This window comes from Aegilops tauschii, chromosome 4 (assembly GCF_002575655.3).
Source record: "Aegilops tauschii subsp. strangulata cultivar AL8/78 chromosome 4, Aet v6.0, whole genome shotgun sequence".
Classification (NCBI taxonomy): domain Eukaryota; kingdom Viridiplantae; phylum Streptophyta; class Magnoliopsida; order Poales; family Poaceae; genus Aegilops; species Aegilops tauschii.
In genome coordinates, this window is record NC_053038.3 from 78,933,406 (window position 1) to 78,954,943 (window position 21,538).

At 48.4% G+C, this 21,538-nt stretch overlaps 2 protein-coding genes across 3 annotated transcripts; both read right to left on the reverse strand.

Annotated features, from left to right (window-relative positions):
* Positions 1-11,063: 11,063 nt before the first annotated feature.
* Positions 11,064-13,995, reverse strand: LOC109744175 (uncharacterized). 2 transcript variants are annotated; one of them, XM_020303271.4, is made up of 3 exons: positions 12,748-13,995; positions 12,145-12,227; positions 11,064-11,341 (listed from the first exon to the last, which is right to left on the reverse strand). In XM_020303271.4, exons 1-2 carry the CDS (start codon positions 13,844-13,846, stop codon positions 12,184-12,186), a joined length of 1,143 nt encoding a protein of 380 aa, XP_020158860.1. In that variant the 5' UTR covers positions 13,847-13,995; the 3' UTR covers positions 11,064-11,341; positions 12,145-12,183. The 2 variants fall into 2 exon arrangements, with proteins under 2 accessions (XP_020158860.1, XP_020158861.1); XM_020303272.4 differs by lacking the exon at positions 12,145-12,227 and having other exon boundaries at positions 12,748-13,951.
* A 1,446-nt stretch (positions 13,996-15,441) lies between these two features.
* LOC109744173 (uncharacterized) lies at positions 15,442-18,428 on the reverse strand. Its single transcript, XM_020303269.4, has 2 exons — positions 17,189-18,428; positions 15,442-15,943 (listed from the first exon to the last, which is right to left on the reverse strand). The coding sequence occupies exons 1-2, from the start codon at positions 18,309-18,311 to the stop codon at positions 15,906-15,908; spliced, it is 1,161 nt and encodes a 386-aa protein (XP_020158858.1). The 5' UTR covers positions 18,312-18,428; the 3' UTR covers positions 15,442-15,905.
* Between the last annotated feature and the right edge of the window lie 3,110 nt (positions 18,429-21,538).

The window sequence follows — 21,538 nt, forward strand, 5'->3', positions numbered from 1 at the left end:
TCGTGATAGTAACTACGCATAGACCTGGCTCTGATACCACTGTTGGGAATCGTAGCATAATTTAAAATTTTCCTACGCTCACCAAGATGCATCTATGGAGTCTACTAGCAATAAGGGGAAAGGAGTGCATATACATACCCTTGTAGATCGCGAGCGGAAGCGTTCCAATGAACGTGGATGACGGAGTCGTACTCGCCGTGATCCAAATCACCGATGACCGAGTGCCGAACGTACGGCACCTCCGCGTTCAACACACGTACGGTGCAGCGACGTCTCCTCCTTCTTGATCCAGCAAGGGGGGAGGAGAGGTTGATGGAGATCCAACAGCACGACGGCGTGGTGGTGGATGTAGCGGGTCTCCGGCAGGGCTTCGCCAAGCTTCTGCGAGAGAGAGAGGTGTTGCAGGGGAGGAGGGAGGCGCCCAAGGCTTAGATGTTGCTGCCCTCCCTTCCCCCCACTATATATAGGGCCAAGAGAGAGGGGGGGCGCAGCCTTGCCCCTTCCTCCAAGGAAGGGTGCGGCCAGGGGGGAGTCCTTCCCCCCCAAGGCACCTCGGAGGTGCCTTCCCCCTTTAGGACTCTCCCTTTTTTCTTATCTCTTGCGCATGGGCCTCTTGGGGCAGGTGCCCTTGGCCCATATAGGCCAAGGCGCACCCCTTACAGCCCATGTGGCCCCCCCCGGGCTGGTGGACCCCCTTGGTGGACCCCCGGACCCCTTTCGGCACTCCCGGTACAATACCGATAAAGCGCGAAACTTTTCCGGCGACCAAAATAAGACTTCCCATATATAAATCTTTACCTCCGGACCATTCCGGAACCTCTCGTTACGTCCGGGATCTCATCCGGGACTCCGAATAACTTTCGGGTTTCCGCATACATATATCTCTACAACCCTAGCGTCACCGGACCTTAAGTGTGTAGACCCTACGGGTTCGGGAGACATGCAGACATGACCGAGACGCCTCTCCGGTCAATAACCAACAGCGGGATCTGGATACCCATGTTGGCTCCCACATGTTCCACGATGATATCATCGGATGAACCACGGTGTCGAGGATTCAATCAATCCGTATGCAATTCCCTTTGTCAATCGGTATGTTACTTGCCCGAGATTCGATCGTCGGTATCCCAATACCTTGTTCAATCTCGTTACCGGCAAGTCTCTTTACTCGTACCGCAATGCATGATCCCGTGACTAACGCCTTAGTCACATTGAGCTCATTATGATGATGCATTACCGAGTGGGCCCAGAGATACCTCTCCGTCACACGGAGTGACAAATCCCAGTCTCGATCCGTGCCAACCCAACAGACACTTTCGGAGATACCCGTAATGCACCTTTATAGTCACCCAGTTACGTTGTGACGTTTGGCACACCCAAAGCACTCCTACGGTATCCGGGAGTTGCACGATCTCATGGTCTAAGGAAAAGATACTTGACATTGGAAAAGCTCTAGCAAACGAAACTACACGATCTTTTATGCTATGCTTAAGTTGGGTCTTGTCCATCACATCATTCTCCTAATGATGTGATCCCGTTATCAATGACATCCAATGTCCATAGTCAGGAAACCATGACTATCTGTTGATCAACGAGCTAGTCAACTAGAGGCTTACTAGGGACAGGTTGTGGTCTATGTATTCACACATGTATTACGATTTCCGGACAATACAATTATAGCATGAATAATAGACGATTATCATGAACAAAGAAATATAATAATAACCATTTATTATTGCCTCTAGGGCATATTTCCAACAGCCACGTGGCCACCACCAAGCGCCGTTCAGGGGCAGCCCCGCCGCCGTGATGAACGCCGCCCCACGGGCATCAGGCGCCAGCCACCGGCGGAACTCCGCCGCGAGATCGCCATCGGCCGGAGCGAGATCTGCGCGAGAACGACGAGGACGCCCTGCCGCCACCTTCCCTGGGGACCACGTGGGCTTCGCCGATGTCCCCTCCGGCGGCGGCGAAGCGGGAGAGGAGCGAGGAGGGGTGGCTGGCGGCGCGGTTAGGGTTTCCCCCGTGCGCCAGAGGTGACGCGCAGGAGCAGTGGTGATGATGATGAAGATCTCTCAGAAGACATGGATGATGCTTGGGTTCGCAAGATCAAGATCACTCCCAACATCACCTTCGAACATCTTCGACAATTTATTGAGTTTTGGTCCACCATCCGCGACTTCCTCTTGAGGTGCACGCTGAAGACGACATTGTGTGGAAACACACAGAGAGCGGGATATACACTGCCAAGTCCGCCTACTTGGCCAATTTTTTGGCATCATCCGCTCACCCATGGAGTTTGCGTTGTGGAAGGCCTGGGCCCACCCAAGGTCAAATTTTTCGTGTGTTTGGCCATGCAAAATAGGGTATGGACTACTGACCATTTGGCCAACCGGGGGTGGACCAATTGTGGGCATTGTCCTCTTTGCAAGCGCGTGCAAGAATCCATCAGCCACCTCCTCTTCAGATGCCGGTACACTACTAGACTTTAGGAAATGATAAAAGACTGGCTCGAGCTCGAAAGCATCAACACTTCTACTTGGCACTTGCCACGATCATCCAAAGAGTGGTGGATCGGGCTCTCCGACTCTACCATACCGAATAGGAAGGCCATGGCTACCTTCTCCATGCTCACCTCTTGGACAATCTGGAATGAAAGGAACGCTCGCATCTTCTAACTCAAGAGTGCCCCGCTGACGGTTCTACTAGCTAACATCTTCTAACTAAAGAGTGCCCCGCCGACGGTTCTACTAGCTAACATCAAGATGAAGGCTCAAACTTGGGTCACTGCGGGTGCAAAGAAATTGGGATCCATCATGCTGCGAGAGTAGGCCTTTTGTAGCGATGCTGTAACACGATGGGTGTTATAACACAAACATTAAACTCCTTTTTCCCTCTTAATTAATGAATGAGGCAAGTCTTTTGCCTCCTTTCAAAAAAATAAAATAAATGATGATGACGATGACAGTGGTGATGATGTTTGTAGCCGCCTTGTGCTTGGTGGTGAAGATGGATCCCTGATGCGCTAATGCTTACGTAGGCTAGCCGGCCGCCGGCGTTGTGCACTTCTGCTGAGTCCTGGAGCGCCATGCGTCGTCGCCGCCGGCGACGCTGGCCAGCGTGCTCGACGCGAACCGTGAGAGTTCTTAATGCCTCAGCGTGCAAGTGGGACAACATGCCGGCGTCCCGCGAAATGCCGTATATAATATATGTGAAATTATACGGGTAGCTCACATAATCTTCGCGGGTGGCGACATAAATTACGCAGACTAAACACATCAGAATACACAAAACGGCAGTTCAATACTAAAGAAAGCCGACAAGCAAACCTAGCTGTCAAATACTGCTTCAGAAACAGAGGAGCGATCATCTACAGCACACAGGCCCGCCCTGGGAGTCAGGTGGAATTGATCTACACGCGATTCCATCAAGTCTGTATCCAGGAGTAAAAGGTTGCTGCATGCATATGGCAGCAAGCCAGCGAGCCAGCGTACGGGCAACTGCAGCGAGGCAAGCGCCTCTGTACACTTCGGCCTTCACGAGGACGAAGATCATCTCTTCACATTTGGATTCATGCACCCTCGAACTTTAGTGCTTAGCGGCTTACCTAGCTTCCTCGAAATCATTTTGTCTGCGACCCGCAAATTCAAGTTTACCGTGGCCAAAGTAGTTCACAAAGAAGTTAGCTCGCAAGTAGCCGTGTAAGACGGCCTAGGGGCCAGGTCAAGAGTAAGATCACACGAAGCCAAAACCCTAGCCACAGAGGCGGTTTGCCTATTGGAGTGGGTGTATAGTGCAGAGAATTCCTGAGCAAGGGTGGTATGTGAGAAAGGGAGCCATAGATCAGACCAAAAAGCTGTAGTAGTCCCATCCCCAATCTAAACCTTGGTAATTGTAGGCCGACAGATAGATGGTAGACGCTCATACATACGTACATACACACCATTATAAACACTGGCTGCAGCTCACATGTTACTCAAAGTTAGTTACTACACGTCTAGCTTGCCACTGTGTTCCTCTACTCTGCAGTCTATGCAGTCGCTCACGTGCCTTTGATGTGTTCTACCTCTAGGAGTATAAACAATCTTGTGATGCTTTGCTGGACACTCAAAAATTAGATCCTGGAAACATAGAGGTGGAGAGAGAGAGCTACGTAATCTACTGTCTTGTACTTGTATCTTTTGAAGCATGAGTGGCATAAACTTCCGTAGCAATGACCAGCAGTCACACGACGGACCACTGCGTCGAATTCCAGTATACCTACAATTCAAGTTCACCCAACTGGAGATTAACATTTCTATTCCATTTTTGTGTGCCATTCTTCCATATAGCTAATGCTGCTATTGAAGGTAAAATCAAGAGCAAGCGGTTGAGCGACACCCCCGGCCGTGAGCGCGTCGCCCCCGTGGGCGATCGGCCGCACCTCTCTCCGTGAGCTCCCCCTTTCATCTCTACCTCCCCACCGCCGTAGCCGGCGCCCGCCGCAGGCTTCGCCCGGGCGACGCTGGCGGCGGCGGCCCTTGGCAATTCCCCTCCCGGGGTTCCTCCGGCATAGGGTGGAGTGGCTCCAGGCGGTGCCCCTAGGCGGTGGCGGTCCTGCGCGGCGGCGGGTGCTCTTGGCGCGGGTGGACTCTGGGCGGCGGGGTGGCCACGCCGGCCCAGCCCAGATCTGAGCCATTTCGGCCTCATCTGGGTCTGGGCGGGGCGGCGGCAGGGCATGGCATCGGCGTGGCTCTCGGGAGGCGGTGGCGGTGCGTCGGGCTGGTGGAGGGTGGCGGCTCTGTTGTTAACGTGCAGCAGCACGGTGGCTGGGGCTTTGCGCCCCGATATGGGCCTGGCCAGTCCTGGGTGGCCTAGTTTTCCTCTGCTGCGGTGTCCGGTCGGCAATCCGCGTCGGTGCTGGAGGCACAGGCCTCCGACGCGACGGCGGTGGAGGCGGTTCCCTCCCGTGCGGCTCCGGTGCTTCCGCCCTTGCTTCTGGGCGCTCCTTGCCTCTGTTCTCTTGACCTCACTGTGGTGTTCGCAGCTAGGCGGTGTGGATGTGTCCAAGACAGTGGTGGCGCATGCTTGCGGGTGGCAAGATGGTTGGATGGCTCCGGTTCGTGTGGGTAGCGGTGCTTGGGGTGCGGAAGAAATCCCTGCCGGTTAATCCGGCTCCGACGCGGTGTCCCCTGAGAGTGCCACCATTACTTCCTGAAGGGTGTCGGTGCTACCCTCCCCCACTCCCCTCCGCGTGCCGGGGGAAACCCTAGGACATATCCCGGTAGCTGCGTCGTTGGCGTCGCATTCCTTCTTGGAGATGCTACTTGGTACGCGGCGTTCCGGTGCCATGATGCGTGGTGGGACACAGATGGAGGGCGCATCAGTGGCGGATCATGCATGCTTGCCGAGCTGCCGTTGTTTGCACTTATTTCTTCTTCTTTTTCTTTTTGGGCTTGATGTGCTGTTCGCCCCGGCAGTTACCTTGTGATCGGTGTTCATTGCTTTATAATTTTAAGCGGGGGAAACCTATTTCATCATATAGCTGATGCTGCTGAGATTAAGGCTGACATTTGTTCCATTTTTGTTAACAATGTACAGGAAGGCCGGGGAATTAGTGAAAACTCCTGGTTAAGCTGACAAGTGAAGCATGTTGGTTAGCATCAGAGTAGATCTTGTGTTTTATGCTTTTTTAGTGAAAAGCTGAACGTGATAGATACTTATGTGAGTAGAAGACCGGGGTGCTGTAAAACTTGCTGACTTGTGTAGAAAGGATCTGAATCAGGAAGCTAGGGCGCTGAAATGCGGATGGGGATTTACCACTTGATTTAATTACATTATAAGTTTGACTGAATCTAGCATAAATCCCCGATCTCGACGACGATCCCTTGTGCATTTTGAATGCTTGCCAAGTTTTCAGGCTCGAACAGAGAGAGACTGAAATAGCAGTACCTTTTCATTTGCATCTTCCAACGTTTTAGGGACAGTCATTTCAGTTACATAAGCCAGATTCTGCCTAGTGATCGTTTCTATAATAATACATTTACAAACATCATCTGGACGGAAATTTTTCAGAATAATTGTACATCTCAAGATCAAATGGTTAGAGAAGTAGCACCTAGTGATTACTGCAGATGTAAAAGATTACTGTATATGGACTGGAATTGCATTGGACGCATCCATGCAAGGTAACCTTGCACATTTCACCGAGAAACCATACAGCTACATGAACCAAGCCAATAATATGTGTAGATTAGCGGGCAAGTTGAAGGGATGAATACAGAAAATATCACCTTGGAAATTCTGCCGAGAACCCATGCATACACGTAGATGATTGGTAGAAAGAGAATACATGTAGATTAGCAGGCAAGTTGAAAGGATAAATACAGAAAGTGTCTAAAAACATTTTGTTTAAACGAGGAAAAAAATGAGCGTAAAGACCGCTCATTAATGGGCCATCTATCAATAAAATACAAAAGTATGATACTACTAACTATGTAGGCAATATATTATACTGATGCATGATATTGTCCACTATGACCAGCCTTAGGAGATCAAAATTGACGATACATTTTGCCACAATTAAAGTAATTGCGCATATTTTTGGAGTCAACGATGAATCAGGCCTCTATTACCTAAAACGAGACTTGCCAAAAATGTGAATGAACAGAGTTAGCTCAGTCCAACTTGCCTGAAAATTGAAGTGGTCCCCCCACACACACACCCCAAAAAAATCTCCCATTGACATCAATCACCATAATTGTAGCTGTATATATTGTTTTCTTCGGCACCCCACAACACGCAAATAGATAGTGGTGTATCTGCTCTCTGGTAGAATTCGACGACGGAGGGAGAGAGAGATGAGGAGCCTGTAGATGGGAATGAGAGAGATCCGGAACTAGAATGACCATCACTCGATATATCAATGCTCAGTGCAGGTTCTAGCTACGACCACCAGGTTACAACGAACCGATCATCGCAACATTATAGGTGGTGGCCATTGAATTAGACCCTGCATCAGGCATGAGCATGAAGGACCTACTTCTTAATGAGAAAGATGGAGAAGATCTTGCCGAGCACTTGGTCATGGAAGAACGGGTTCTGCTTCTGTAACTGTAGATGGCCATGATACTCGGCAGCGAGCCAATGTGTTTGGGATCTGCTCTTTTTTCAGTCCATCTGAAGTGTTTTAGGACTGCTTGTTCATCCACCTAAAGTATTATGCATTCATAATACAGAAAAGAAATAAAGCCTTGAGTAATACATATGAATTAAACCACAAGAACAAGAAGGCAATATAGACTAAATTACATTGCCAGCAACTATTAAGATTAGCACATATGCTTCACGCAAAGGACAAAAGGTAATTCTCAAACTCCGGCAAGCCTAGGTGTTCAAATTCAGTGGAACACAGGTCAACATCAAAAGGAGCTCCAAATTTCAGGTCCAAGTCACAAAGCCTCTTCTCCGCTTCAAGCTGAAAAAAAGAACCATCTTGGCCGATTAGTACAATGCAACTCAGAACATACAAAGTGTACTCTGAAAAAAGCTACTTTCAAACGCATTTTGAAGCACTGAATTTGTATTTTTTGCCACGCCTTACAGGAATGTGATTTCATGATGAATTTTTGCAGGCACTTAGAACTTTTGTCAATGTTTCTCTCAAAAAAAATTGGAATTTTTTGAATTTTTTTGAATTTTTTTGGATTTTACTGTTCATACGGGAGCATATGAGCTCGGGTGCAGAATGGACTTTTCAAATCATCACCGATTACATTCGAGTAGACCAATACAAAGACACGAGACACGCCATCATCACACATAACACACACTCAAGACAATACAGAAAGGTGCGGGGCACCGACACACCACCCCATCGACTACCAAGCAAACTACAAATGTACGAAGAAGGCCGCTTGAAGTCGACGGAGATCACCACCATGAGCAATCCACAACGGAAAGATGAAACAGACAACGATGAAGTCAGGACTCCAAAACGATGCCTCCCAAAAGGATACGATCATAGATAGCCGCCACCGCCTGATCCCGTAGATCAAGTTTTCACTAGAAGCCTTCAGGAAGGATAAGACGTCAACGGACGCCGCCACCGTCGATCAGTATAAGGACTGGGCAAGTGATGTACCCCGACGCTCACACCTCTCCGTCACACCCTAACTCTATCAACCACCCGCGTGGCCATGGCTGCCCGCCCGCACATCAGACGCACGCTCCCACCAACGAATGCCACACCTCCCGCCGTCAGGGCCGTCGTCCTACATTCAAACATCCCACGACCAGCCAAAGTGATCGGCTTTGGTCCAAAGGAACGCCCCCACCCGACGAAACTGCAACCCATGTCCCGCCTTGAACATCGCCGGAGTTGCATCCACGCGCAAAAGGACGGGGAAAAGGGGAGAAGGTGGAGCGGACGCATCCACGACCGACACACCCCCGTGCTGACGACAGGCAGCCCTAGCGTCGACGCCACCTACCCCTCCACCCAACCTCCCCACCGAACACCACGTGTGTCGCCCCTACTGCAGCGACCGATGCAGATCCACGCAAGGCCACCAAGGAACGCCCATCCACTAGCAAGGGAGCCAAAGACCACCGCCCACCGCCAAGACTGCTCACCAGGAAGCCCATCTGTGCCGCTCACCATCGACTGACCGTCAGATCCGGTTAGAACCCGGCCAGCACGCCGGCCAGATCCGCCACAGACGCGCTGCCACCCCCACCAGCCGAGCGCCGAGGTAGGGGCGGCCGGCACCTCCACTGAGCAGGGCCAGGCCGCCTCCTTGGCCACTGTCCTCACACACTATGCGCAGCAGCACGTTGCCGCCCCGCCAAATATGACAGGGCACGCTGCCACCAGCCGAGCTGCGCCCCGATCCAAATTCGCGTCATGGCACCGCCACCTTGAGCTGCCGGAGAGGAGGAGGCCCGGCTCCGCCACCCTAGCGTCCGCCCGACGCTGGCGGAGCCCATCGTCCAGGGCCAACGCGCCACACTAGTCAGACCCCTCATCATGCTAGAGGAGGAGGCCCGTTGCCGACGCGAGCCGAGTGGGGGTTTTTGTCTGCACTCGCCGGTCACCTTTTATGCCGTCACGCCTTCCTGCTGCGCGGCGCCCACACCTCCCACCACTACCGCCCACCAGGCCGTCGGGCTGAGCCTCTGCCTCGTTTGCTTTGAAAAACGTAATGCTATCATCTGCAAATAATAAATGAATAACACATGGTGTCGTAGGTACCACTTTTATACATGGTACATCATTATTGTTGCCCCGGCCCTTTTGTACATGGTGTCGTAGCACTAAAACCAATAGAATAAGCTTCAGACGATTACTCCGATAGAATAAGTTTCAGATGATTAGCAAGTACCTTCAAGACAATTTTATATATCACGTCGCACAAGCTTATTGGTCGAAACTGAGACAAAAGTGTCAATTTTGCTACCTTAGGGATAATAATGATGAATGTTCTGTTTAACTCTTCCATGGAGTCCTCTCCATGGAGAATCCGCAAAACTATACCAATCACCTCTTCGCGACAAAGTTTTCGTTTCTTCTGAAAAAAATGTGCAGGCAGCCAATCCGGCCACGGGGCTTTTTGTTGGGAACATCTAAAATAAAGCATCTTTTACCTCCTGCTCATAAAACGGGGTGTTGAGCTGCTGATTCATCTCCAGGCAGACTTTACAAGGTAGTATGTGTGAAATAACTTCAATTGCGATTCGGCACATCAGCATCGATGTTGCGCTCCCTTCGTCTACTCGATCATCGTCGTGGAGAGCTCCCGAGGACTGCATGGGTTTGACCCTTCTACTGGACACGGCTGATGAGCACCGACGTCCGATTGCTCGTAGCCAACACCAACTGGTTGAGCAAAGAATGAAAAATCTGCGATGTTTGGCTTGTAGCTTTAGGCTAGTTTTGATTCGGTCGGTTTTGTAATAATTTGAACATGGCCTTAGTACGTTCGGCTACTCTGGGTTCAACCCGAGCACTAGAATTGTTGCTGGCTTCGTTTTATAATCAAGGACGCCGATAAGTGTCACACGTGTGCGCGTTAGGGAGTCTGTCCACACATTTTGTGTGGTGTATAAGAGGAACAGCCCACACATCTACGTGTGGGCAAAACAAGTAATGCCCACACACCTCTTTTTCCCTCCCGACCCCTCTCACGCGCGTGGGTGTGGGCGAAATAGATAACGCCCACACGCCCCGTACGTCAGGCCTCGTACCTCGTGGTCCCGCATGCCCCGCGTGACAGTCACCGCGCGTCTCGCAGTTGCCATGGTCCAGACCCTCGTTCATGTTCGTTTAACTGCAGTTGCCATGTCGCTGAACTTCGGTTGCCATGTCGGACAACTACAGTTGCCATGGTTGCTCAACTGCAGTTGCCATGTATGGTCTGGTCTACTGCAGTTGCCATGATTTCAAAACTTTAGGAGTTGCCATCCATTAACACTAGGCAGTTGCCATGTAGCACTACAAAAAGGCATGGCAAAAAAACATGTTCGGGTAAAAGAGAGAGTTGCCATGTGCTCACAAGCACGCTAGGGGCAGTTGCCATGTAAAAGAGAAAGAGTTACCATCTGCTTACGTGCACGCTAGGGAAGTTGTCATGTACCATGCAAAAACACATGGCAACTCGGGCAAAAGAGAGTTGCCATCTGCTTACAAGCAAAGCTAGGGCAGTTGCCATGTACGCTGCAGAAACACATGGCAACTACCAGCTTTGGGTGTGGGCGAGGAGACGAGCGAAGTGATAAACGCCCACACACCAGCCCCTCTGCGTGCGTGAAAACTGGTGTGTGGGCGAATTGCTAAACGCCCACACACCAGCCCCCCGTGTGGTGAAAAAGGACGTGTGGGCGACCGTATGAATGCCCACACACCAGCTTAGTCCTACATGGCACACAAAAACTGCTAGAACACGCCAAGATTCGTGCAGAATTGGTTGGACGAGGATCCATGCGTGTGGGCGAATTGACAGACGCCCACACGTGTGGGCGTTAGTGTTTTCGATAATCAAAAGGGGGCAGGAGGGAAACCCCTCTTAAAAAAAAAAGAATGCCACTTTGAATCCGAATAAGTCCATTTAGATGAATTTTGGACCGATCGAATGGCCCGGATAAGACAAGATTTGCATCCTTAGTTGATCATGATGATTTGCACCAGTCGTGCTTTAACTACTCAACAGAAAATAAAAGATTTGATAGGAGTAGCTCTGCAAGAAGCCAACAGCAGTTGATTTATGATGGTGGCTTCATACATCTCGTGAGGTCATGCATTCTTGCTTTTGAGCGGCACATCAGACATCAGTGAGTCTCGCTAGCGATGAAAATCTACCATGGTCTGAAAACATATTATGCAAAAACAATAATCAGAACTAACATTCAAACTCAGCATTTACAGTTTGATTTGCTATATAGAAGTACTAATGCCAAGGCTTTACAAAAATAAGCTCCGGATGTGAGCTTCAGACATGCCAGGAAATAATAGACTAATTCTGGAAAGAATATCTGAAACAAAATAACAGTAAAATACGAGATCAATCTGTTTTATTAAAAAAATAAAATCTGAAGCCAAGGTAACAGGGTAATACTAGATCAATAGGTTTCTGAGCACATTTAGCAATTCCACTAGTGCTTGGTTGTGCTCCTTAACAAGTTAATTCTCGAAACAAAATCATGATCTCTGTTTTCCAATGCCATATTACTCAGTTTTAAGTAGCACACATACTACTCAGTTTTAAGTAGCACACATACAGAACAGTGTATAGCAAGCTCTATACAATCATATAACCAACAAACATTACTTGCATTATGATTAATTGTCCACATGGCCTTAAGTCCGTTCTGCTACTCTGGGTTCAAACCCAAGCACTAGAATTATTGTTGGCTTTCATTTTATAATGAAATAGAGTCCGAGGGAAACCCCTCTTTTTTTAAAAAAAATGCCACTTTGAATCCGAATTAGTCCATTTTAGATGAATTTTGGACCAATCGAACGGCCCAGATAAGACAAGATTTGCATCCTTAGTTGATCATGAGACTTGCACCAGTCGTGCTTTAACTACTCAACAGAAAATAAAAGATTTGATAGCAGTAGCTCTGCAAGAAGCCAACGGCAATTGATTTATGATGATGGTTTCATACATTTCGTGAGGTCAGGCATTCTTGCTTTTGAGCGGCACATCAGACATCAGTGAGCCTTGCTAGCGATGAAAATCTACCACGGTCTGAAAATATATTATGCAAAAACAATAATCAAAACTAACATTCAAACTCAGCATTTACAGTTTGATTTGCTATATAGAAGTACTAATGCCAAGGCTTTAAAAAAATAAGCTCCAGATCGACTAATTCTGGAAAGAATATCTGAAACAAAATAACAGTAAAATACCAGATCAAACTATTTTATTGAAGAAAATCTGAAGCAAGGTAACAGGGTAATACTAGATCAATAGGTTTCTGAGCACATGTAGCAATTCCACTAGTGCTTGGTTGTGCTCCTTAACAAGTTAAATCTCGTAACAAGATCATGTTCTCTGTTTTCCAATGACATATTACTCGGTTTTAAGTAGCACACATACAGAACAGTGTATGGCAAGCTCTATACAATCATCTAACCAACAAACATTACTTGCATTACGATTAATTGTCCACAGACCATAACCAACTAATCAAGCAAACATATACTAGAGGCTGTAAAGAAAAAATTGCAGGACAACAGACAAGAAGCAAGGGCTCGTAGCATACCTGGAGTGTAGAAGCTCATGTAGGGTAAGACGCTGAAGTACTTCCCGGACTCGGCGACCTTCTTAACCAGCCCAGAATTTAGCTTGATTGTGAATAAGCCAACATGTGTGCTCACGAATATGACACCCACACCCTCTGCACATCCGACAACGACTGGTTCCTCATCAGGATCGGCAACAGGTATAACTGTCTCCAGCTTGATGGCCCTGCAGCACACCCATTCTGCATTCACCTTCCTTGAGAACAGATAAAGGCTGGAATTCTCAAGGCAGGGAAACCCCAGTGAACTGTCCTCCATCACCATGAGGGCAATGTCGTCATACACATTCGGGTCCGGCGGATCAACCATGGATATGCAATTCTTGGCCCAGTCATATCTGATGATTGTGTTACCCTCCCGAAGTGTGAAGTAGGTTTCATCTCCAATAACGGCACCCCGCCTAGGCTCGACATAGGGGATATAGTAGAATGATCCATCAGCAGCAAGAACGTCTCGCCTATGCCGAACATAGGATTCACAACCATCGTCAAGTGTCACTGGCGTGCTCCACGCAGCTGTCTCTGATGAGTACACTGCCGCCTTGACTAGCTCGTCGTAGTCGTCGGTGGCCACAAAGACAACCCGGAAGGGGCCGCCGTGGCAGTCAAGGTGGTCACAGCCGGCTACAGGGCAGAACACGGCGGCGGAGTAGATCAGCCACGGGATGCCAGGCTCCGGGAGGCTCTGCTGGTCGCCGGTGACGGGGTCCCAGACGGTGAGATGCCAACCCCTGCCCCTGACCCACACGTGGAGGAGGACGCGGCCGTGCCCGCAGTCGAGCGCCCGCGAGCGGTCGCAGTCGGGGTAGGGAGAGAGGGGCGCCGACGTGGTGGGGGCGAGCCGGGGGGCGGGGTCTCCTTGGATGACCTGGAGCCTGTGGAGGAGGCCTAGAAGTGGAGGGGTGCCGTGGAAGGTGCGGTACCGGCGGCGGAATCCGGGGTCGCAGAGAACGCGGAGCCAGGGCTTGCAGACGAGGGCGGCGCGGAAGAGGTGCTCGGGCTCGTCCGGCGGGAGGCGGAGGAGGATCTCGGCGGTGACGTCGTCGACCAGCGGCGCCATCGGTGGTCGGCGGCGGGTGCGAGGGTTTGGTGGGGTTTCGGATTGGTGTGCGACGGAGGGAGACCGGCGCACCACACGGCCTCTCCTAGTCGGTTGGGTTCAACCAGATTGAGCTGTGCTGTGTCACGCTGCCTCGCTTCCCCAACCCTTTTAATCGAAGTTTTAAAAATTATTCTTGCATCCCAATAAGTTTAGAAGTGTTAACGAGTATTAATGCATCTTTGCCTCAAGTTGCATATGAGGACTTTATAAAATTTGGTGCTTTATTACTGCTCAGATTAGTGGAAAATAGAGTACACTAATCTGGAATTGGAATGGGTCACGTCCCGAAGCCGACTATCACGCTAGTCTGGAATGGGTCACGTCACCATAATCCGGTAGACTATTAAAAATCTGACGTCAGATTTTTAAGCATGCCACCCGTTTTGTTTTGGATTTGGATCATCAATGTCGATGCCACGTCAGTTAAGGTCATGGCATCCAAGATGAGGACACTAGTACAGTTCAGAGAACACTGAAGAAGAATTTTAAAACAAAGAATTCTAACAATCAGCGCACAGAATGCATGCCATCAACTCTCCATGTAGCAGATCATTAGCAAGCATAACGTCCTGGGGCCGTTTGGTTCCGAGCCACATCTTGTCACAATTTGCTACACCTCAAATTAGACAAGTTCGATCAAGTTAAGTGAGTGTATGGATTTAGCCACACGTAAGACAAGAATCTTTTCGTAAGCAATAAGCCCCACATGTTACACACATAAATGTATGCCAAGATTCTCTAAGGCAAGTTAAAGTTTGACTAAGAATTTAAGCACCTCATGTTAGGCAAGCGTAACAAAAATAATGTGACAACATATGACCAAAATGGCTGACTTTCTACTGCAATGAACATGAAAATCATCGGAGCTCATCATGGTGGTATAACCCAGACCACATTTCAATGTATTCCGGACCACTGTTTAAAGAGGGGTAATTCATATGCAGTTTAGATGTGTAACCGAAAACATGAAAAACCGTGACTCATTGAGCGCTGCATCCAAAAAACAATAGCTGCTTCTTAGAGCAACCCCAATAGTTGTTGTTTCCCTATAAAAACTATTCCCTTCGTCCCACAATGTAAAATGTTTTTGTAAGCTATGTCAAAACAATTTAGGAATCTTGAAAAAAAAATAAAGATTACTTTAACATTTCAGGACCTACGGCTCAAGTGCAAAGGAGTTTCATGTGGACGCTCGTAATATGAACTTCTGAAAGGGATCATTGGCCACACATGCTCAAACCTCGAAGTCGGCAGGAGTTTGGGCTCGCAACATCGCTGGGAAAATTTCTGCTTTCACACTTCCCTCACAAACAGTCATCACAGAAAATGGAAAAAAATTCTCCTCATTGCTTTTAAATATGCCACTATATGGCGCTTTTAGTGCCAAATAAACCTATTTTCGCTTGACACCAAGAATCAAACCCTCCAACCTTAGCCCTGCATCGTCCTACATCTAGGTTCAGGCCACTTGGGCCCATAATAATAAATATAAAACCACAGGAGAAAACAGGGCTGCTTCTTACGACAGCATAACATTCCCACAGGAGACAACATTCTTCAAGGCAAGAGACCAACACTGAATGACACTTCCTTTTCTTTCCAGAAATTAGAAGCCCACATAAGTTTAGTTTCATGTGGCTGACTCAACCATTTAACCAAGCAAGAACTCAAATATGCCAGCCCTATCCAACAGAAGTACAGTTTGTGGTCGATGTAAGCAGGACAATTCGCAGAACAAACACAATTGAACATGATGACTTGCACAACTCCTACTTAAAACCGCTCAACAGATAAGAAGCCAACATACTAAACTGAAATACAAGTCTCTGACCTGACCGGCCGCATGATCAGGATGAATTGAACAAGAACAACCAACTTGCAATCGTCATGCTTAAACTGCTAAAGAAACCAGACCAACTTGATAGTAGTAGCTCCAAAAAAAAAGGCAACAGCAGCACACTCCAGACGATGGATTTGTCCATTATGCATTTACCACTGCTGCGCGGCACATCGGCGATCAGTTAGTCCTTGCTAGCGACAACAACCTGCCACGATCTGTAAACATACCAAGCACAAAACTCATAAGCAATTTAAGAATTAATAATTCGCATGTACTTCGTACTTCAAAAGATTACATGAATGGATTTCAGATATGACTTTCAGCTATGCCAGAAAGTAACATACAGTTTTTCAAGAAAATCTAAAGCAAGGAAATAGGACAATATCATGCAACATGTTTATTCAATTACTTAGCAATCTCGATTTTAGCCTAGCAGCAAGTTCATGCTTCACCCTCTACTTGACCGGCTCTAGCGAAAAGAAGAAAACAATTTTATGAGCGGTGCATTTTATTTTAGGACAGCATAACCTTGAGTCCTTGACAATACATTCCAATGTTTGCAGTACAAGCGTAAAACATCTGAGTTACACGCCTGTTAAACTAAAATCGGTTCTTCAGTTGATTTACAGATGGTAAATGTTTTATGGCGAGACTAAATAACAACTTGGATCCCTGTATGTCCAATTGTAAGTCCAAAACGTCTGACAATGCTACTTAGCCCTTTTGAAGACGAGACCAACACTGAACATCATACTCAAGTAAAGAGAAACAACATAGACTACACATAAATTTAGTTCCCGGAAGCCAAGCCAAGCACTATCCAAACATTAACTGAGATACGCCTGACATATTAAAAACTTTTCAACACAACAAGGATAATTTCGACAAAGAAACACACACAATCGATTGTAATGACTTGCATTATCTGTATGTAAACCGCTCAACATAAAACAAAATACTCAGATATCAGTTAGTCATAAGTCATAACGATAACAATGTGCCATGATCAGTTAATCATAACGATAATAATGTGCCATGATCAGTTAATACACAAAACTAATAACCAACAGTTCAACTCAGCATTCCACTTTGGTGAGATATGTGCCAGTACTAATTGTGAAGGTTACAAGACTGAGCCTGATGTGAGCTACAGCTATGCTAGAAAACAGAGGAGTTTACAAAAAGAAAATCTGAAGCAAGGTTGCAGGATAATACAAGACCATGAAGTTTGTGTGTGCATTTAGCAAAGGACTGATGCATATCATGGCCCTTAGCAACTACAATATGAAAGCAAAATTACATTCTGTTTCCCCATGCCACATATTCATTTTTCACTAGCATACACAAAATTGTACTGATAAGTGTGGAAGAACCAGCGCCAACTATCAACTATGTAAGCAAACATACAGAAGCTGTAAAGAAAATGCATGACGACAGACAGGCAAGGGCCAGTATCATACCTGGAGTGTAGAAGCTCATGTAAGGTAGGACGCTAAAGTAGACTCCGGCCTCGCCAACCTTCCTGACCAACCCTGACTTGAGGTTGATCATAAACAAGCCAGCATCCGTGCTAATGAAGATGACACCCACACCCTCTGCAGAACCAACCACACATGGTTCGTCATCGGGATTGGCAATAGGAATTATTTTCTCCAGCTCAATGACCCTGCATTGTACCCAGTCAGCAGCTTCTTCTGTATCCACCTTCCTTGACCACATATAAAGGCTGGAATCCCGAGTGCAGGCAAAGCCCAGTGAACTGTTCTCCATCACCATGAGGGAAACGTAGTACACATCCTCTGCCGGTGGGTCAATCATGGATAAGAAATTCTTGCCCAAGTCATACTTGACGACTGGATTACCCCACCGAACTGTGAAGTAGACTGCATCTCCAAGAAGGGTGCCTCGCCTAGGCTGGAGATAGGGTGTGTAGTATGGCCTATCTGCAAGCCCCTCTCGCATATGCTGGGCAAAGACTTCACAGCTCTTGTCAAGACACACTGGCACGCTCCACACACCCGTCTCTGATGAGTAGACGCTCGCAAATATGGTATCTTTGTAGTCGTGGGTGGCCGCGAAGACCACGCGGAAGGGGCCGCCGTGGCAGTCGAGGTGGTCGCATCCGTCGGCGGCACAGAGCACCACCGCAGACTCGATGAGCCAATCGATGTCCGGCGCGGGCACACCGTGGCGCTCGCCCGTGACGGGATCCCAGACGAGGTAGTCCGCATTCTCGTCCGTCCTCATATAGATGAGGACGCGGCCGTGGCGGCAGTCGATGGCGCGCGCGCGGTGGTCGCCGGAGCCCGGGTGGGGGAAGTCCGGCACCGATGTGGTGGAGACGAAGCGGCGCGCGGGGATTCCTTCGAGGACCTGGAGCCTGTGGAGGAGGCCCAGGAGGGGAGGGGTGCCGTGGAAGGTGCGGTAGCGGCAGAGGAAGCCGGGGTCGCAGAGGATGCGGAGCCACGTCTTGCAGACGAGGGCGGCGCGGAAGAGGTGCTCAGGCTCGTCCGGCGGGAGGCGGAGGAGGATCTCGTCGATGACGTCGTCGATGAGCGGCGGAGGCGGGAGTGACGGCGGCATGGTGCGCTCGTGGACGGCGGAGCGAGGTGGAAGCGAGGGTTTTGGGTGGGGATTGGGGAAGGAGAGTCGGAGCGGAGTGAGGCAGGCGCAGCCGCAGCCGCACAGTCGTCTTTCTACTCGGCTTGGTTCGACCATAACCGGTTTGAACGCATGAGTGGTCTCACCGTGTTTTTTTTTGGAAAAAAAGAAGGATTTTTTTTTTGCGGGGGGATTTGGAAAAGAAGGATTACTCCTGCCTCTGCAACACATCATCATTGTGCCTCGTTCTCGAAAAAGAATATATAATTTTACTTACTTCGAAGAGAAACAAAAACATATACTCTTAATTTTTTCAAAGGATTTCAAGTTAAAGAAAAAAATAATGAGCAGAGATATGCATCAAAGACTATGTGAGGTTGACCGGAGCGAGTAGTACTGTTCTATGTTTCTTTCGTACAGCTTGGAGTTGGAGTAAATTCCACACAACCATCAAACTGGGGCTAGGGATTCAAGGAACTACCATCTTTTTAACTTTTTATTAAAGTCGGTGCGTAACAAATTGGACTGACTATGCAATTTGCTTATTTTAACATGTTCTCTCACTGCTCGGGCCCACTTGTCGGGTCTACGTGGCACCAATAGACAGTGTGGGGAAGATGGCCGTTTGGCCGTTTCACTTATCACCCCCACCCACCCCACCCCAGCCAACCCATTCCCTCTCATTTTCTCCCATGCAAGAGACGAAGCCATTTCGAGTTGTTCGGGCCCTATGCTGGATGCAAAGTGGATTTGGAGGACGGCATGCACGCATCATTGTTGGAATCACCTGCCTCACTTTGCTGAGTGCACAAGGTTTGCGCGACTGCGACCAACATCTCCGGCGAGGACCAACTGAGCTAGTAGTTTTCTGACAGCAGGGAAGTTCTCTCCTTCCCAAGCCCTAAATTTTTTGGGAATGGTTGTTCTAGGGTTTGTCGAATTCTTCCGAAACCTATAGATTGTGGATTTAGGTTGAATTGTTGCTATGTTGTGAATGTAGGTTAATTCTGAGATGCGGGAACTGTACATTCAGTATGACGGCGTGAAATTTGTGCAATCGCCTATGCGCCGATCTGATATTAGGTTTTTGGAATTGTTGTCACCGATGAGAAGAAGGGTATGGCATGTTCGATTCCATGTACTATGTGAAAGCTGAAGGTGGAGGGTTTGCAAGGGTTTGATCTTTTTGACTGCAATGGTAAGGTGGAAGAGGTGATTAGGAAATATGAAAGATTGAAAATTTGGTATTGATTGTGATGAGAAACAAGAGGCATGAATAAATTGTTTTGGGTGGAATTCCTTCGAGGACCTGGAGCATGTGGAGGAGAACGAGAAGAGGGGGGTTTTGGGAAGGTTTGGTACCAGTGGAGGAAGTCAGGGGCGCACAGGATGCGGAGCCACGTCTTGCAGGCGAGGGTGGCGCGGAAGAGGTGCTCGGGCTCGTCGGACGGGTGATCTCATCGGTGACGCCGTTGACGAGTCCCATTTTGCATCATATTTTACTTCTTGTTTTGTGACGACCCTGTCCTTCATAAGGAACACGAATCTCGGTGTCATGTACTAGTCCCTGGATTAGTAGCTGTCAACATAGTTCATGATGAAATACCAAGATATATCACATGTTATAATATTATATTGTAGATCGAGTCTCTTTTGCGTTACATGCCTGCTTAGCTCAATACTAGATTATAATATCATGCAACGGAAATACAATATTATCTTGTGGCGTCCATCCACTCACGGGCAAAAGTTGAGCATAGCACCGTAACCCTAATCATAATCCCTTACTCGTCCCACATAAGTCATGCAACATGATACGTCAGAGCCACAAGGGTCAATACATCGAATGTATTAGCAACTTTCACTGGAAACTATAACAGACCTAAATCATACTTTCGGGAAAAGTGTCGATTGGTTTCTTTTGTAGAAAGCAATAAATGCTTTTCCAATCTGTGTATATAACCGATCTACTCCATACATAGGACATATTGGGTACTCTAACAGATCTGTAGCATACTTGGGCCCACTGCATCACACAATAGCCCTAGATTTGTAATCCACTAGCTCAACCAATAGCATCACGCCATCAATGTCACCAAACAGAGGCATGTCCCATAGATAAACCCATCAAATTTAGTTATAAGAAATGTGATGAGATCTTCCAGACAGCTCCTGACAAAGTTGCTCAAAATGTCCATAAATGAGGACGCGACTAATCATTATCAGTTTGTATAGTATGCATAGGTTTGTATACTAGACCTAGTCACATCCTTCTGCTGCTAAACTCCACTGGAGTAGCCAGATAGACGAAGACGAGGCTTTTGGGAAGCAATAGCCCGTACCACATGGCAGACCCGTGTTGGGAAATGTAGCATGCAATTTCAAAAAAATTCCTATGCTCACGCAAGATCTATCTAGGAGATGCATAGAAACGACGGGGAGAGTGTGTCTATGTACCCACGTAGACCAAAAGCGGAAGCATTTGACAACACGGTTGATGTAGTCGAACTTCTTCTAACTCCGACCGATCAAGTACCGAACGTACGACACCTTCGAGTTCTGCACATGTTCAGCGCGATGACGTCCCTCGCCTTCTTGATCCAGCAAGGTGTCGAGGAAGTAGATGAGTTCCGTCAACACGACGGCGTGGTGTCGGTGATGGTGAAGTGATCCGTGTAGGGCTTCGCCTAAGCACCGCGAGATATGACCGAGGGTGTAAACTGTGGAGGGGGCGCCACACACGGCTAGGCAATTGTCTGTTGTGTGCTAGGTGCCCCCCTCCTCATATATATAGGTGGGAGGGAGGGAGGAGCAGGCATAGGAGGCGCCCAAGTAGGAGGAATCCTACTTGGAGTCACTCCCAAGCCGCGCGCCCCCTGCCATATATAACCGAGGGGGAAGGAAAGAGGAGGGGAGAGGGAAGGAAGTAGGAATCCTAATCCACACTTTCCTTGCCCTCCCCTCTTTCCTTCTCCTCCTCATAGGGCTGGCCTCTATAGGGGCGCACCAGGGCTGGTGTGTTCCCTCACTTGGCCCATAAGACCCATATCTTTGCCGGGGGTGCCCGAAACTCCTTTCCAGTGGCCCGATAAGTACCCAGTACCCTCCGGAACACTTCCAGTGTCCGAATACCATCGTCCTATATATATATATATATCAATCTTTACCTCTCGACCATTTCGAGACTCCTCGTCATGTCCGTGATCTCA